The following is a 17,825-nucleotide window of genomic DNA, read 5'->3' as shown; positions in this document are numbered from 1 at the left end:
CTCAGTGCCTAACTCAGAGCTGCAGATGCATAGGTCATCTTATCCTTTGGGCTTCACTTAAAGTGGCTGCTCTCCATAACTAGCTACCCCTTCTCCAGTTGGCCTAGCTAATTCCACTCGGGAGAGAGGAAGGGAGGCGGATTCACTGTGAAGACTGACTTCTCTTTAAATATTTAAAATCAACCATAACATTCAGAGTCCAGCCAGGAGAACTGAAACTACTCTAGGTTTTTCAACAGAACAAATTTAATGCAAGCAACTGGTTTCATACATGACAGAGAAAACCAAGAAGCCAAATAGGTGATGTTGAAGCAACTCAGAAATCAGAAAGCTGCTCCTCTTTTAGGGATCAAGGGACAGCGGGAGGCCATGGTGTGACCACAGCCAGGGACTAGAGATGCCAGGCTGGAACTAAAACCAAAGAAGGGCTGAGTGGCCAGAGCTGGAACCAGAAAGGGAGAGGCAGCTGCTGTCCCAGTGAAGAGAGAAACCACCCAACTTCTCCCCTCTGCCTTCATCTGTATCTCCTATTGGCCAAGCCAGTTGCAAGGGAGCCTGGGAGATGTAATACACAGCAAAGGAGGGGTGAATAAGTTATCTGAGAGCAACTAGGCAAATTATTGGCCCTGCCATCTTTCAATAATATATGTACAGGGCAAAAAAAACATGTGATAGTCAGCTAATGATGATAGTAAGCAACATAAATAGTTATCATTTTGTATAACTCAAAGTTTATTTATACCAATAACTGCGGTAAACACTTTATACACATTGTCTCATTTAATTGTCACAACACTCTTAGGAGGTACGTACTTTTAATAGTCATATTTTTTACAAATGAGGAAGCCAGCTTAGAAAGGTAAAGGGACTGATCTAATGCACAGCTATAAACTTTGGATGCAGGAATGAAAGCCAGATTTATGGGGTCTCGGAGTCTCTGCTCTTAACTGGGGTCCTATGAATCATACTGTTAAGAGAAAAAGGGAGGGTGCTAGATATGTCAAACATAAAACTTCCCATAATTACTGGGAGGATATTTTGAAGACCTGGATTTCCAGGGCTGGAAGCCTAGAACGCTCTGTGAGCATTAAATTTGCCTTTTAAAAAAGTAGAGATTAAAAAAACAACAACAACAACAAGCACATCACCTAATGCAGTTTATAAAGGTCCATGGCGTTCCCTCTTGGAGGCAACAGGGCCTTTTTGCTAAGAGGATGCCAAGGTCAGTGGCCTCTGTAGCTCGCTGTTTACTGACATTCGATATGCTTCAACATCTGTTGCCCTTCTCGACTGATGGCTGCTTCATCTTAGCACTTCCCCGATGCCAGGCTGGTCAGAAGCCTGAGCACCGAGGCCTCTGACACCCACAGGTCGGTGACGCAGCTTTGCCTGTAAAGCTGGCCGAGGGAAGGAATATTCAGGGAAGAGAGGTGGAAGGACATCCATGGACCACACTGGATGGTCCCAGGTCTACTCCAGGGACAGGTGACAGCTCTAGGAAGTTATAAACCTGGGCGATCCACAACCTGAAGTTTCAATACCAGGCTCTGGGTTCTTAACAAGGTGGTATATGATGAATCCTTCTGCTTCTGTGCAAGTCCATGGAACAATTTCTCGGTTAGCTTTGAAGGGAATGGCAAGTTTAGAATTTGGTATCAGAGGAAAGGTGGTCACCTTTGGAGAACTGGTGTGCCTCTTTGATTCAGTGGCACTGTATGCCTTGACATAGTTCCCAGTTTTGTTTTGGCAGCCTGGAAGCTCAAAGTAATCCCTTTATTTATGGGCCAGAGACTCACAGGCCAAACCTACCCCATGAATCCGTTTGGCGGGGAACTCACCGACCCAGGATTAAAACACTTTAAATTTCAATGTCCTTAGGCAGAGCATACATTCTCCAACCCAGAACAGAATCAAACCATCTGATCCTCTACTGCAGGGATGGGGAACGGCCAGCCCGTGGGCCTTATAAGGCCCGAGAAATCTTTGGGTCTGGCCCTGCCAAAGCATCAGGGGTGAGTTAAGTATGTTTGACCCAAAATAGCAGGCTAATTTTTAACTTGATAATGTTGTACGGCCCACGAATGATATTATAAATATCCAAATGGCCCTTGGTAGAAAAAAGGGTCCCCACCCCTGCTCTACTGGTATCTTCCTCTTGTATGAACTACCTGGAACTCGAAGCAATACAAATGTGAGGAGCTCTTCCCCCTACTTTCAGTGGTTAGTGTCTTCTCTTTCTATGTAGTTTCTGACTTGAGAGTTTTATTTTGCAGTTCTATTCTGCTTCATCACTTGTTATAAGCTTTCTCAAATCCTTTGTGGAAGCTGAATATAAAAGATAAACAAATCAACAAATTGATTGCTTCCTTAAGCAAAACTGCCAAGATCCGTGTAAGCAGCCATATTCCCACTGCATCCAAGGACTGATCATTCCTGGTGAGTCACTCTGGCCTGCTCCCCTTCCCACCCGTTACAGGAGTCCCAGGCTGTGAGCCCACCCTCACCATTCCCTCAAGCAGCAGAAGGAATGAACTCCTTCCTCAACAGGAGTGAGGGGCCGGGACAGAGCCAAGTGGCGTCAGCCCTATTTCTAGCATCTAATATGTAAATCCAGCTCTAGGTGTTTCTGAAGCCCTGGGCTGCAGGGGCCATGCAGAGGCTGGGTCTGGAGCCAGATTACCTGAGTGCGCAGCCTCCTTCTACCACTAGCCATCGAGGTGACCTTAGGCCAGCGTATGGTTGTCCTGTGCCTCCGTCTCCTGCTTTATACAGGGAGACAATGAAACCATCTACTTCACAGGTTTGTGGTGAGAATTAAATTAATGTGGGAATGGCACTACTACCTTCTGTGTGCTCACTGTGCTTTCCTTCATAGGATCGGTAGCAACTCTGTGGGGGCAGTTGATAGGGAACTGAGTCTCAGGGAAATGAAGGACCTTCCCAGCCAGGTTCGTTCGCACAGGTAGCAGGCCAAGGAGAAGCCTCGCCCGGCAGTGCAGAAGGTGACTTAGAGAGCTACCTTCTATTCTGTCCCATTTGACTGCCTCTTATCTGCCCACAGTGGACTCAGCTCACTTATCCATACTTGGCATAGAGCTGCCATAATACTGCATGAGAGGCTCTGGCAGTTACTGTTGTTTACTGTGTTGAGGAGAAATGGGGAGATATTTGGGCAGGACAGAGGCATAGGTTCCTTCCTCTGCTTTCAGAGAAGGCACTCCACTGCCAAGGTCAAGAGCAGAACTGGGGTCCCATGTCCACCCCCACCCCCTGATCCAGCCCCATCAGCTCCATCACTAGCTAATCCTCAAGGGCCTGTCCAAAAGCTGCCTTCTCAGGACTTTTCCAGCCCTCAAGACCGCGGAAGGCACTCTTTCCTTGGTGCCCCATTATCTCATTGGATAGCGATTATAAGAAACAAATAACAGCCGACATTAAATAAACACTAGGCCACACGACATGCACTAACATGTTTACCCCTTCCAACACGAGTTGTGAGACAATCCATCTATGATGCAGATGTGATTGTCATATTTTATGGATGAGAGCACTGAGGCAAACAGATGAATTTACCCCAGGTAAGTGGCTGAGCCATGAGGGGGGCCCAAGCTAAGGCCCCATGGTCTCTGCCAATGACACTGAGTGTTGACTTTTTCCTAACTGTATCTGTGTGTGTCCACCTTCTCCCCTGGAAACTCCATGGGCACTGAGATGTGTGTAGTTCTGTGTCCTGCCGCCACAGGGGACCGTCCCTGTCACATGGCAGGCTCCTGCTGATGAACCACGGCTTAAGAAATTAATCACAGAGCCGAGACACACGCCTTTTCCTGGCCGACTGTCATCTGTCAGCAAAGCTACCACAGTCCACCGGCCTCCAGCAGGGAGAACGGCAGAAAATACATCCTGACATCACAGGAAGGGCCCGAGGAAAAGGTGCATTAATGGGGCAAAAACAAGCCAGCAGAGTGATTAATTTGGCCTCCCCTTCCATATTATGTTTACACAAGTTGATTATATAGCACTTAATTACTAATTTGCCCTACTTAAACCAAGAGTGCTTTTAATGTTTAATGAGATAAGGGAAGAAGATGCCTTTACTTAGTAAGGAGCAGCTATTTTATTTCCTTCGCTTGTTTTGCCCAGCCAATTAATAACATTTCTAAGGAAATGCATCCCTCCCGTGAATTCTTCCTCTCCATCTTCTTCCTGACCTCCCAGGTTTAAAAAGAGATGGAAACAGACAAAAGCCACTTAGACACAAACAGACTCTGCTTACTGATCTGGCTGGATGGACTAGAAAAGGCTTTGTAAGGTTGAGTCCCATGGGACCCACAAATGGTGCTGATTTTGGGGGAGCTGGGGTGTATCTATTCCCAGAAATCATGACTTGGTTATTACTGACAACAGAGAACATAGCCATGGGTCTCCTTCCCCATAAGGCCGCATTGTTTCCCGGGTATTAATGTCAGATAAGGGTAAGAACTGCCCTGGGGCAGTGGAGACACAAGAAGAGCACAGACATTGGAGCCAGATCTGCTTCATTGCCAGCTCTGCCACTTGCTCTTAAACACTGGGTACATCCCTTAAACTTTCTGAGCTTCAGTTCCCTACCTGTAAAGAATTAGCTATCATCTGACCTACCTTAGCACCCTGCCCAGCTCAGAGGAAGTGCAGAAAACTGTTAGTTTTCTTGTCTTTAGCATAAGTAGGGCAGGAAATGGACGCAGGGATAGGGGAGTCCCTTTTGAGGACGCCAGCATATCTGTCATCATCGGCAGAGCCCTGGAGTCTCGATCAGTGCTACTCAAAGAGCAGGTCCTAATGACATGGAAGCTTGCCCCAGAATGTGAACACACACACTGAGCCCTTCAATGAGAACATCTTGCTCTGGATAAAATGTCATAATGGACTTATATTCCGAGGCAAGGACCTTATCTCACTGCACATCTGTAACACACCATCCAGAGGGGGCCCTGGTCAGCAAACTGACCTGCATACCTCAGCCTGAATGATTGATACACATCTGCATGTTCCCCAAGGACCCGCCTGACCTTCTTTCCTTATACACACCTTTTAAAATGTGACCAGATTTTTTAATGTTTACATTTCTTGGATATGCATGATTACAGATACTCCAACACAAGTTTCTAAATCCATGCTACTTTCTTAAGGTTTATTGCAGAGACTAAAATACTTCTAATAAGCAAATGTAATAATGATTTTTCCCTTCTGCATAGCTCTCCACCATTTCCCTCAATCCTGATTGTAAACAAAACTCTTTCATAGACTTTAGGAAGACTAAACATTCCATCACCCTGAACCCAGCTCTGTCCAATAGTGTGTGGTATGTATGTGTGTGTGTGTGTGTGTGTGGTCATTTTTCAGGACTTTCTTTCCTCAATTACAGAAAATTCCTGACTTAACTAAAGGTCTTATCTTTCATGATCTCTTATTTGGTTCAACAGCCTAATTTACTGTGTTGAATATTAAGTTTATACACCATGGATATGCTATACATGAGTTACTTAGTGCAAAGGAATAAAATACCCACCTATTCATTTCCAATAAGGATTTTTTTATGACACATAAAGGCATAAATGTTCATTAGAATGAAGAATTACTTATAAGCATATCTATCTATCTATCTATCTATCTATCTATCTATCTATCTATATGCCTAAGCAACCAGTATGACCGAATGACCGGAATGACCAAAACAACTGGTCAAACCAGTCGTTTATGAATACACACTGATTCCCAGGGGGGCAGACGCTTAATGCAGGAGCTGCCCCCCGGAGGACAGTGTGCTACCACAGCCAACCTCCCGCGGCCTGCCAACTTCCTGCGGCCCCTTCCCCCTGCCTGGCTGGTTCCCTATGGCCCCAATGGAGGGGGGTACCCAGCTGGCCAACCTCCCGTGGCCCTTCCCCCCAGCCAGCCAGCCAACCTCCTGCGGCCCCTCCCCAGGGCTGGCGGGTCCCCCCATCGGCCCCATTGGGGGGGGGTGCCTGGCCCCCCAATAGGCCTCAATCGCTGGCCAGGATGAGGGACCCTACCTGTGCACGAATTCATGCACTGGGCCTCCAGTGTTTCTATGGAAAGATCTTACATATTTTTTTCAGGTTTGCACCAGTAGGAAATGTTGTCTCAAATAAAATGAAGTCAAAGAGTTCAGTAAAGTTTCTTTTAGAAATACAGTTTTGCAACCTTCTACATTTCTAAAGGACTCAGTTCATGTTTCCCCATTTTTCCTTTGGTAACAGCCCAGTTCTTAAGTTCCTGAGTAAAAACTTGAAGGGGAGAAGGATATTTGGGAAAACTGTTAGCTTAAATCTTCATTTTAATAACAGTACTATAAAAAGTGTCTGTTAGTTAAAGCTCTTAATTAAAGTACTTTTAATACCTACCTCTATAAAAAGTAAATGAGCAGATTATGATTAACAGCAAATACAGTAAAACAATACTGACAAGCATATAATAAAGTCTTCTCTAGGCAAAAGGAATCAGAGTATTTCCAAACCAAAGAGGGCACATTTCTTATTTTTATTTCTATATCTGATACTCAACCAAGCAGTGCTGACAACTGTGTAAAGCTGGTATTTTCTATAAACCACACCACCTGTGAAGGGCAGCTGCGTGGGCATATTGGATTCTGGACTTTGCCAACCATTGGACATACGTTCACTGGGATATGGTTTGATGGAATAAAAAGAGCATGGACTTTGTATCAAGCAAGGTTATATGACCTCTCCATTCCTTGGACCTCAACTGCACATTGGGGACTGTTAACACCACCCACTGGTGGCTGCAAGGATTCTAGAAATGATCAGAAATAGAAAGTGACAGGACAGTAACAGGTCCTGCTCCTGCATCACCCTGGAAGGAACAGGAAAGCCCAATGTTGTGTATCTTATATATTGAACTAATTTCTGAAACTGGAATTCTAAACTTGAGCTAATGTTTTAACTTTGACATGCACGCTTCCATTTTGCAAAGTGGATTTTAACAAGGAGATTACAATTAATCAGAACCTAAATACATTGCGTTTATTTATTTTGGAGAGGGAACAATGGTGGAAAGGGTAGGAAGGTACTGTTAACCAGGTGTGGCAATAAGGGTGATGAATGTTAGGGCCCATATCACATTCTTAATTTAATCCTTCTTTAAAGTATTAATTACCATTCCAGCATTTTCTGTTGACTTTCGACGAGGCTTTGACATATGAGACAGGACACTCCGAAAATTCAATCAGAAATCTGAATCTATTTAATTAGAAACCAGAATCTCACATCTCCAGAAACACATGCTTAAGCAGCAAAGGGCAAAAGGTGACTAAACAAAGTTGACAATATCAGGACCATATGTGAGATGGATAAGATCATAAGAGGCCTGGGGTAGAATGCTAAATGGAACTAAAAGTCATAGCAATAGACTCCTTGTACACTAGAAGAGCAATTTTGGAGAGGGAACAATGCTGGAAAGGGTAGGAAGGTACTGTTAACCAGATGCCGATGGGGGGACCCGCCAGCCCTGGGGAGGGGCCGCAGGAGGTTGGCTGGCTGGCTGGGGGGAAGGGCCACGGGAGGTTGGCCCTGAATTTTTATACACTTCTGGTGGGATTATAAAATGTTAACATGTATCAAAATCCTAAAAGTTAGACATACTTTGGACAATTATACCTCATAATGTATTTTAACATAACTGAGGATGTGCGCAAAAATTTAGTTACAGAGATTATTAGTTGCAGCATTATTCAAAACAACAGAGACAATCTAAATATGCAGAATGGGACTGAAAAAGTCATGGTAGATTCTATGTGGTAGAAAATTAGACAGCCTGCAAACATGATAAAGATGTTTCCTATATTTTTTGGTGTGGGAAAGGCTACAACTATGCATTGTATGAACATATTTTTATAAAGTAAACAATGATTTTAAAATATGTATAAAAAGACTAATACGATGGCAACGAGAATCTTAAATAGTGGTTATTTTAGAGTAGTAAGATCAGTGTTTTCATATTTTTCTTTCTGCTTAACTACATTTTCTTTAAAATTTTTTAAAACTTATTGACTTGACACACACACGCAGAGAGAGAGAGAGAGAGAGAGAGAGAGAGAGAGAGAGAGAGAGAGAGAGAGATTTGTTGTTCCACTTATTTATGCACTCATTGGTTGATTCTTGTATGTGCCCTGACCAGGGATCAAACTCGAAACCTTGACCTATTGGGACAATGTTCCAACCAACTGAGCTACCAGCCAGGGCTAAATTTTCTTTTTTTCCCAATGAACATTAACTCTTAGTTATATTCCATAAAAAAGCATATTATAATACAATATGCCAAGAAATGGGACAGCTTCATATTTCTGAACATTGATGATATATCAGTCTTTCCAAACCTCCAGAAACCAAAGTCAGGATAATAAGCTTTACTTTGCAAATGTAAAACTGTTATTTTTGGTGATAGACAGCCAAAGAGAACTAAAAACCACAGAAAGTTGACTCACAAAATAAAGCAGAGCGGAGATGTATATGAAGAAGCACTTAACAGGTGATGAATAGAACTGCCTTTAAATGAAGTGAACTTCATGGTAAAGGATAGGAGAGGCCTCAGCTAAGCAATGAGGATGTCTGCAAGTAATGACCTTGAGTGTAGACCACAGTGGTCAGTGTGGATGGTTTATCTTGTGGGTGCACATTACAGAAAGTGTGAGTAATCACGGCTCTCCACTGGCCACTTGTTTGGATTGCTCTGCAAGAGACAGGAGTCTGTCTGGGACGTGACAGGGAGAGCTGATGGTGGGAGCACATGGAGTCAATGGTTACGAGGCAGGGACCCTCACACTGTGGGAGAAGAGCGGTTTGATGAATTGGTTGATTCCTGGGGCTTATTTTCTTTACACTGGTACTTGCCTTAAGTTGATTGCTAAATTCATTCTGATCTTTTGTCACTGTCTCCTTTTGCTTCAGATGTTTCCTCCTGTGCTTTTTTGGGGGTGGTGGTGGTGGTAAGAGTAGGTGTCAGGATACATAGCATTGTTAGAATTACAGCTTGCTTTGTATAATTTTTTTGGGAAAAAAAACCTGTCTCTGAAGATAAGAAATGAGAGAAAGTACATGACATCTGCAGGGGCCTGAAGGAAGCAGTGTGGAAGGCGATTTTGTGTGCATGTCTCTTGGCCATTGGATTGAGTTTTCTCTCAAGGCATCTTGTTTTATGCATCCTTTGCATGTCTTAGGACTTCTCTATGGTCTGTGCTTGGAAAATGTAAACATGTTGACATTTCATACACTTCTTTTTTTCCAGTCTGTTAATTTTCTAGGGCCCAGAGCCCACAGAAGTATTGCGGGACGCTCCTAACATCTAATTGTAAGCATCTGTTTTCCAGGTTGTTCAGAATCAGAGAAAACTTTGGAAAGTGGACAGCTAAGGGAGTGACGGGTGACTTTCTAGAGATGAGGGAGTGATCAAATGAAAGGTCACAGAGGTCAAGACTGTGTGGATTCCATACGCCTACCAATAAAAGAAGGGAGCCTCTTTCTCTCGTCCCCTCCCACCTACTCAATGGCTGAACTTTCACCTGGAAGTGGCATCTCTGTGGTTTGACTCCATTTTACTGATTAAATTGTAGATACAGAGACAACCCTGACATGATTCTCATCACACAGTCTACTGGAGACACAGTTTTAATACTACTAAAAGGGGAGGAATAATTCTTTAAATGATATTCATCATTCTATTCTTTAGTGAGAATGAATGTTTATGTCAATACCCTTTGTGGGATGCTAATTTGAAAAGGAAATAGTAGGAAGGCTTAGATGTCTAAAGGAAGGAAGCGCAGGGAAAGAGACACTGAGGATGCGAATATGAATGGATAAAAGGACACAAGGTGGACACTTGGGATTGTCAGCAGGTTTCAAAATGTGGAATAGCAATGGGCCTCATAATTGACCGATCTCTCCCACCAAAAAATTTCATCCACTGTCCATCTCCCTGCATCTGAAACAACTTTCCAAGAACTGAAATATGTAGACATTTGCAACAGCTATAAATAAAACCCACAACTGTAAAGTAAGTCCTTCTAATCATTGGTATCACCAACGTAAGCTGAAGTCATCAATTCACGTGCCCAGGAAATTGGGAAACCCTGTCTCCCCAGGCACGGAGGCCCTTCCCTAGGTCCGCAGCCTGGGTCCTGTGGACTCTTCCTAGCCTTTCCTTCAATTTAGAGGAGATAACTGGCTTTTTCTATTTAAGTCTACACACCTGCTTAAGAAGCAAAGTCATCCATCCAACCGCCAGAGAGAAGACAAAACGTCTGGCCTGCTGGAATCATTAGGCTGTTGGCAGGAATTACTCAGTTTTCTTAAAGGGAGGAGGGGCAGACACCCTGAAGACCATGCTAGGATCTTTGAACTTCAAAGAAAAAAATATTGAAGTTTAGGTTGAAAACTATGAATGCCAGGGAAGAAGCAACTCTGTTTTACCTCAACTTGCCAGAATCCTGAACTCGTCCCCAGGCCTGGGGCAGCCAGGTTGGCCAGGGTGGCATGAGCTCTCTGAAGAGCAGTGAATGAAGCCAAGTCTACATGCATTCACATTTGCAAAGCAGTCCCAATCATAGTTATTAGAACGATGTTGGTAATTACAGCCAGGGCTCTCGAGGTCATGAGAGCTTTCAAAGGTTCTACATATCAACAGTCTCACAGGAGTGGCAATCCGTATTTCAATATTGTTTTAAAAGGAAATAAAACAAACAAATAAATGAAGCAACTGGAGACACTGAGGCTACACAATAGGCAAACACAGAGGTCAATACTACACAATTCTCGCGGGCATGTGCTGACAGACAAGATATCAGGTCTCCCATGTGGGGCTATCTTTACTAGATGGCAGTGTCTCAGAAGAGGCACCTAGGTCCTTGGGCTGCCCTGGAGACCCGAGCTTGTCCTGAAGATGTTGTGAGCCTCACAGCTGCTATTCAAGTCACCAACGCTAATATTCTATGGATCATATCTTAGAGCCTGTCAGGAGATTAACGAGGAACTTCATGTAGTGAAGATGTCAGTAGAATCCTCTGGGAGCTATAAACTTCAATTTGACTAAGATACTAAGTCATGGTGTGAAGTGGTGGATGGTGCAGCCCCTTCTTGTTTGGACTGCAGGCTATTTCCTGATTTGTAACCAATGACATTTCCTCTCAGAAAATACACCTTTAAACAATTTGGAAGCCAAACAAATATTTTTAAAGAGAAAAAAAAATCAATGTAGAAACAGAATAAAAATCAGGATAGGATATCGATCCAGAGAGACCTTGGTCTCAATTCTGCTGTCTCTTATGGGCTACAGACAAATGACTTATAACTCTCTGAGCCTTGGCTTCCTCATACATCAACAAGGATAAAACATCCATCCTGCAGGAAGGGAGGCTGTCAAAATTAAATGAGGTGTCTTAGTCCACTCGGGCTGCCATGACAAAATACCACAGATGGAGTGTTTAAATCGCAGAAACTTATCAAATTGCCAGCATGACCAGGTTCTGCTGAAAACCATGTTCCTGGCTTGCAGAGGGCCACCTTTTCACTGTGTCCTCACATGGGCTCTTTCCCAGGTATCGCCTGGAAAGAAAGGAGGCCAGGGGCAGCGGTGGGGGGGGGGGGTGCAAGTGCACGTGTACCAGCTCATTGGTATCTCTTCTCCTAGGGGCACTAATCCTATCCCAAGCCCCCACCCCCCACAATATCATCCCTAATTACCTCTCAAAGACCCACCTCCAAATACCATCACGTTGGGGGTTAGGGCTTCACTATATGAATTTTGAGAGGACATAAATATTTGGTCCATAGTATGAGGTAACTATGCAGGGTCTTAGCAAGCATCTCCACTGTTTTGTTTTAATGATTATAATTTGTCCCATGAAGGGCAAGGCATTTAGTTATGAGAACGTCTTCATAAGTTGATCACATCTATAATAATAAAAGCGTAATATGCTAATTAGACCAGACAACCTTCCAGATCACCTTCCAGATGAAGCCACAGCAGCAGGGGCCTGAGGCAGAGGCAGCTGCTGTGGTTGCAGGGGGCCGAGGCCCTTGGACGAATTTCGTGCATTGGGCCTCTAGTTAAAACAATAATTGACAAGTCCTTGTCATTTCAACAATAAATAAGTATCTCCAATATTACTGAGTATCAGAAAATCCAGAAGAAGTTGAAGGTTCAACTCGACCATCTCTGTTTAAACACTGCAGTTAAAATCCACAAGCATTCATGAGTGGATTCCGTTCCTTGGAAGGGCTATTCCCCAGGCATCTATTCGAGAAGCTTGGGCAGTATGTCCTGTAGCACACTTCCCAAAATGTGGTACAAAGAGCACAGATATTGAAATCAGACTTTGCATCTGTCTGTTTCTAACAGTGAACCGTAAAGTGCTGCCATCTTTCTGGATCTCTGTTGTCCACATATGTTGTTATATCAGGAAGATTATATGAAAAGCACCTGGCATAGTTCCTGGTACATGAGAGGGTCACAGTCCATTATTGGGCTCCTGGTGAAAAACCTGGCTTCTAGTCCTGACCTGGAGACCTCGGGCAAGTCATATAAGCTCTCTGATGCTCAGCTGAACAAATATTTCTGGAACTCTCAGCTGAGACTTGGGAGCCAGACTTCTTGGTTTGGGCATTTACTACCTGTTTCAACTTACTAGTAGGCTACATTTCTTTATGCCTCATGTCCCTCAACTATAAAATGGGAATAACAGAGTAACCAGTTATGGGACTCAATGTGCATTCCTGACCCAGGGAAAGGATGTGCTATTGATTATTATTACAGACAAACAAATGGGCCGGAGAGCAGAATGGTCAGATCAGAGTCAGCAGGCAGTGTGGCCAGTATTTGAGCCCCGGCGGTCTGACTTCAGAGCCTGTGCTCTCTGCGTCTACCTGGGCCGCTTCTCCTCCTTTTTGTAAATCTGCTGTTAATACTATTATGTTACCTCGCAAAGTCTCTCCATAAAACCCCACGTGTGAAATGTCTTTTGCAATTCGGTGGTAGGAAACAGCTCTGTCTCCTCAAGAAACTGGTATGTTTCCCCTTTTTGAAAATAAGAGTTATGCAACTTATCATGTGTTCTTTTCGTCTTGGCTGCCAGGAAGCTCAGAGTCAAATTGTGTGCTCAATCACTGCCACCAATTTCCTTCTTCCTATATCTTTGTTCCTTATTTTGCCTTTTAATTCCTTTTTTTTACTGACATTTTCATTTGTGTCTCCTGTTGATGGAGGCCTCAACGGTATTTGGACAGTGTTAGGTAGAGATAAAATAATCTAAAATTTACATGAAAAACTGGAGTGTTGAACCTTACCTGTTCCACGTGCTAAAAGAAAGTGGTCAAGGGAAAATGTAAAAGAAATAATTTAAGAGCTATTTTAAAGGAGAAAAAAAGAAAATCAACAAGAAAAACAGAATGACCAACACCAACAGAGGCCAAGTCAAATAAAAACGGCAATAAATATGTCTGAGGCGAGAAGTGTTTGTGCTTTCCCTGGCTGGAACCTATCATTCCTTAATTATATCCTGTGTGTGTTTTGCAAGCTGTGAGCTGCTGTCAAGAGGAAGGACCGTGGCAGACAGGGGAGTTGCCGCGGCCCACCCCTGGCTCCTCACATACCTGCACAGAAGTGAAATCCCCCGAGGCACAGGCACCCAGAATAGCAGCGCCCACAAGAACAGACTCCACCTCCTGGGACAGGACCACAGGCATGCCTGCACAGGACAAGACCACACCTCGTTAGGGAGCAGGACCTGGGCACCTTGGGGAGCCAGCAGGCAGCCCCAGCAGCAAAAACACCTGATGGGAAGGTGGCAAGAGGCTCCCCACCCCCCGAAGTGCCTTGTCCCTTGGGGTTCCCTGGCTCTAAACGATTTCATTGCCTCTGCCAACTGGTGCAGTAGCCAAGAGCCCCATGGGAGGCAGCACCATATAGGTCAACTCATGAGACCTTTTTGCCCAGCTTTCCTGGGCTTCTGCTAGCTGCCGCCTGCCATTTGGTTCCATTTCAGTTCAACAGACATTTATTAAGTGCTTTGCTGGGCCCAGGGAATACGGAGATGAATTGGACTCTGTCCTGCTATTCAGGGCTCCAAGGGGAGGTGGATGAGAAAGAGATAAAGGGGGTTAATTCTGTAACTGAGATGCACTAAGAAAAGGGAAGTAGTGAGAGAAGGGGTGATTAATCCCTGTAGTGGCTTCTGATTTCTCTGAGTCTGAGTACAGTGACTGACAAGGCCCTCCCGGACTGGTGCCCATCCTGACCTTCCTCCCCTCTCCCCTTGGCCACACTGCCCCGCCTGCTAGTTCCTTCCTAATTCTGCGTCAGGGCCCTCCCCGTGCTGTTCCTCTGTCTGGGCCACTTCCTTCTGGAGGTCTGCACAGCAACTCTTCCTCACTCTGTCTTTTTTTTAAAAAATGTATTTTTATTGATTGCAGAGAGGAAGGAAGAGGGAGAGAGAGATAGAAACATCCATGATGAGAGAGTCATTGATCGGCTGCCTCCTGCACACCCCACACTGGGGATGGAGCCCATAACCTGGGCAGGTGCTCTAACCTGGAATGGAACCATGACCACTGATTCATAGGTTGATGCTCAACCACGGAGCCACGCTGGCGGGCTCTCACTCCAAGCCTGGATGCAAATACCTCCTTCCTGTGGTGGCTTTCTGATCTGAGATGACAACTTACTCACAGCGCTTATCTCCTTCTCTGTTCCCTCCTCCCCTAGGTGTCTTGATTATGGTCTATTTCCCCTGCTAGAACCTAAGCCCCATGATGACAGGGACTTTGTTTTGTCCCTGAATTTGAGACCAGTATCTAGTTCATGCTGAGCACTTAAATGATGAAAGAACAAACTGGGAGGGGAAGTGGAGGCACCAGGGTGGAGATGAGGACTAAGAATGCCTTTGAAGAAGTGGGGGTCTTCCGGGCAGGGGAGGGGTACCCCACATGCCAGTTCCCAGAAGTTGAGGGTTCACAGTAGATTTAATACAGATCACTTAGAATTCTTAGGATTTTACACATGTGTGTGTGCCTAATAAATAAAACGTATATGAAATATAAATAGAAATGTATTTGCCAATCAGGAGATGGCAGCAAACTCCACAGAGGTAAGCTCTATGGACAGACTGTAAAATCTTTTTCTACTCAAGACATCAGACTTGTTTTTTTCAAAGACCGGACTTTTCTGGGAAGACTCCCCAGATATAACCTCCTCTGCATTCCCACTGTCTCCTAACTCAGCCTCCCGCTCCAGGACTGGGGCAGCTGTCAGCCATCTCAGACAAAAGGGGCAGGCAACAGAATCCCCACACACATCCCGAGTGCTCAGGAATACAGGCCCCTTCCCCAGGGCCAGACTTGAGACTTTGCTGCAAGCATCAGGTGGTGGGGTTCCGGGAAAAGCTCAGACCTGGTGCCACCAGCCCTGTGTCCCTCAGCATGTCTGTCATTTATGGTCTTTGGGCCTCGGGTTCTCCATGTGTAAAATGGGGGTGATGATAAGATGGTCCACACAGGTTCGCTGTGAGGATTCATGAGAAAGGGCACACGGGGTGCTTAGCCCATTTTCTGGCCTATGAGGATGGTGGCTGCTGTGTTAAAATGAACATCAATGGTGAGTGAAACCCTTCGGCATTCACCTCTCCTGGGCTGGAAACTAGCGCTGTGGGGAGGGGACCCCTAGCGGGCAAAGACAGACCCAGGAGCAAGGAGGGCTGTGCTGGCCAAGCCAGGACCGAGCACTGAATGCCTTTGCAGGGCCTGGGATCAAGCAGACAGAGTGTGACTGCCACCACCCCGTGCACTGGAGCTTTTTAGAAGACAGCTGCTCCAGATGTCACTCACCTCCCGAGCCCCTCTTTACCCTGTCACAGCCTCACAGGTCCTAAGCAGGGGGGAGCTACTTGCAGGCACCTCCTATTGGGAACTGGAAACCAGAGTAAACCTGGTGAGTCCCCCATCAGCTCTCCAGTTGCAGCCCAAAGTGCTCCCGAGCCAGACTGCCAGGGTTCGAATTCTGGTTTCCTTGCTGACTGAGCTGTGTGATCCTAGGCAAGTTAGCTAATGTCTCTGTGCCTCTCAGTTTTCCCACCTGCAAAATGGGGTTAAAATGCCACCTATCTCACAGGTAATCTGCTATGAAGATTAAAAATAGCAGATCAATGATCTGTTCATCAATAAATGAACAGATGATTACAATCATAAAACAGAGCTTGGCTTATAGAAAGCACAGAAAGCATTGAATTAGCACTAGTTGTTATGATTCTTAAAGTGGACCTTATCTCTGAGGTCTCTCCACACCTGTTACCCTGGGTGGAACCAACTCACTGCTTCCATTTGCCCCTCAGGTCAATCCCACCTCTTCCCCCCACCCCCACCCCATCTTCCCTGAGCCCTGGAATGCTGGCCTGTGTGCACCACATCCGGGGGCCTGCTTGCCCTCTGGCCGCATCCTCAACTAGGCTCTGGCTGGCGGCCCTCTTCATGCAGCCCCTTTATCTTAGGCTGGTTACCTCCCTGCACTGGGCCCCATAGTCTAGGGGTGGTAACACTGGGAGTGGCTCCAGGGTATTGCCTGGTGGTCAGTTTCCCCACACCCTGCCCACACCTCTGGAAACAGATCCTCGTTGACTTTTCTCCAGTTAATCCAGTTGGAGTGTCATCTGTTCCCTGCCTGGACCTGACTCATAGGGACACCAACGTCCTCTGGGTCCCACTGGACTCCCGGACATTGGAGGGAGACCGAGGGCACTTTCCCTGTTTGTAACGACCCTGTTGGCACTGCCATGCCGCTCTCAGTGCTTGTTCACTGGCACGCTCAGAGGAGGCTTCGGCGTAAATAAGTGAACAGATGATTACAATCATAAATAAGGCAGGAAGAGGGAAACTCCTACCGAAATTGCCAGTACTGAAAAACAAAATCTAGAAGGAGGAACATTTAGTCCCAAGTCAGTGGGGGAACCTACAATTACTTAGGACACACCACGTATTTCTTGAAACCATGGTGAACTAAATACCCAGGGCAGGAGGAGATTCCTCCCCTCACGTGGAGGACGTTTCCCAGGCTGGCCATGTGCCACACACTAAACCTTCTCTCAAACACACCTCCTTCCCGGGGGTGTGGGCTGCTAAGGAAAGACGTGAACAAACATTTATTGAACACCTACTTTGAGCCAGGCACCGAGCTTAGTGCTCACAAACTCGTGAGTATTTATTCCTTAGGACAATCTATAGGAAGGCTAGCATATTATTTCTATCTTTCACAGAGGGAACTGAGGTGACTTGCCGGGAGTCACAGAGCTGGTCCCACCCCACACCCCGCTCTTTCCATTACTCCCCACTTTCTCCAAAATATCTTCCAAATTCCGTCGTGCTTTTCACATGCATTCCTGAGAGTCACGTACCAGGTCTACGGTGTCAAATCTTTCTTTGCAGGAAAACTAGAGCAATTACAATGTTTAAAGGCACCCAGACCTCTACCTCTACACCCACTGCTCTGTATGTGCCTTTTATCGTGATTGTTTTATGTATGTATGTATGTATGTATGTATGTATGTATGTGTGTGCCTTTTATAGGGACGAATGCGTTGTGCTCTTTTTCCCCCAGTGCTGGGTGAAGGAGAGGAAGGAGGCAGCCTCGCCTGGAATGTGAACTATTTTATCTGATGCATTAATGAGTTTAGCAGAGCCCCCAGCATTTAAAGGCAGATGCACTTTGCCATCCCTTGTCACTCACAGGCTTCCCAAGGCAGAGGAATTCCAGGCCAGAGAAAAGGT

The 17,825-nt window shown here is 45.4% G+C and overlaps 1 protein-coding gene across 10 annotated transcripts in view; it reads right to left on the bottom strand.

Moving 5' to 3' along the window:
• FGGY (FGGY carbohydrate kinase domain containing) overlaps positions 1 to 17,825 on the bottom strand; it is a 402,394-nt gene that overhangs the window by 61,151 nt on the left and 323,418 nt on the right. For 9 of the 10 annotated variants that reach the window (XR_002831041.1, XR_002831042.1, XM_023759980.1 and 6 more), the window contains one exon: positions 13,665 to 13,759. The exons of the other annotated variant lie outside the window; for it this stretch is intronic. Coding sequence is in view for 7 of the 9 variants with exons in the window: in XM_023759980.1 (XP_023615748.1) it covers positions 13,665 to 13,759 (95 nt within the window). In the remaining 2 variants the exon portion in view is untranslated. The remainder of the gene's footprint in view (positions 1 to 13,664; positions 13,760 to 17,825) is intronic. 10 annotated transcript variants of the gene reach the window in all.

The sequence above is a fragment of the Myotis lucifugus genome, unplaced genomic scaffold (assembly GCF_000147115.1).
Source record: "Myotis lucifugus unplaced genomic scaffold, Myoluc2.0 scaffold_168, whole genome shotgun sequence".
NCBI lineage: Eukaryota > Metazoa > Chordata > Mammalia > Chiroptera > Vespertilionidae > Myotis > Myotis lucifugus.
This window is presented reverse-complemented; position numbering and strand designations above follow the sequence as displayed.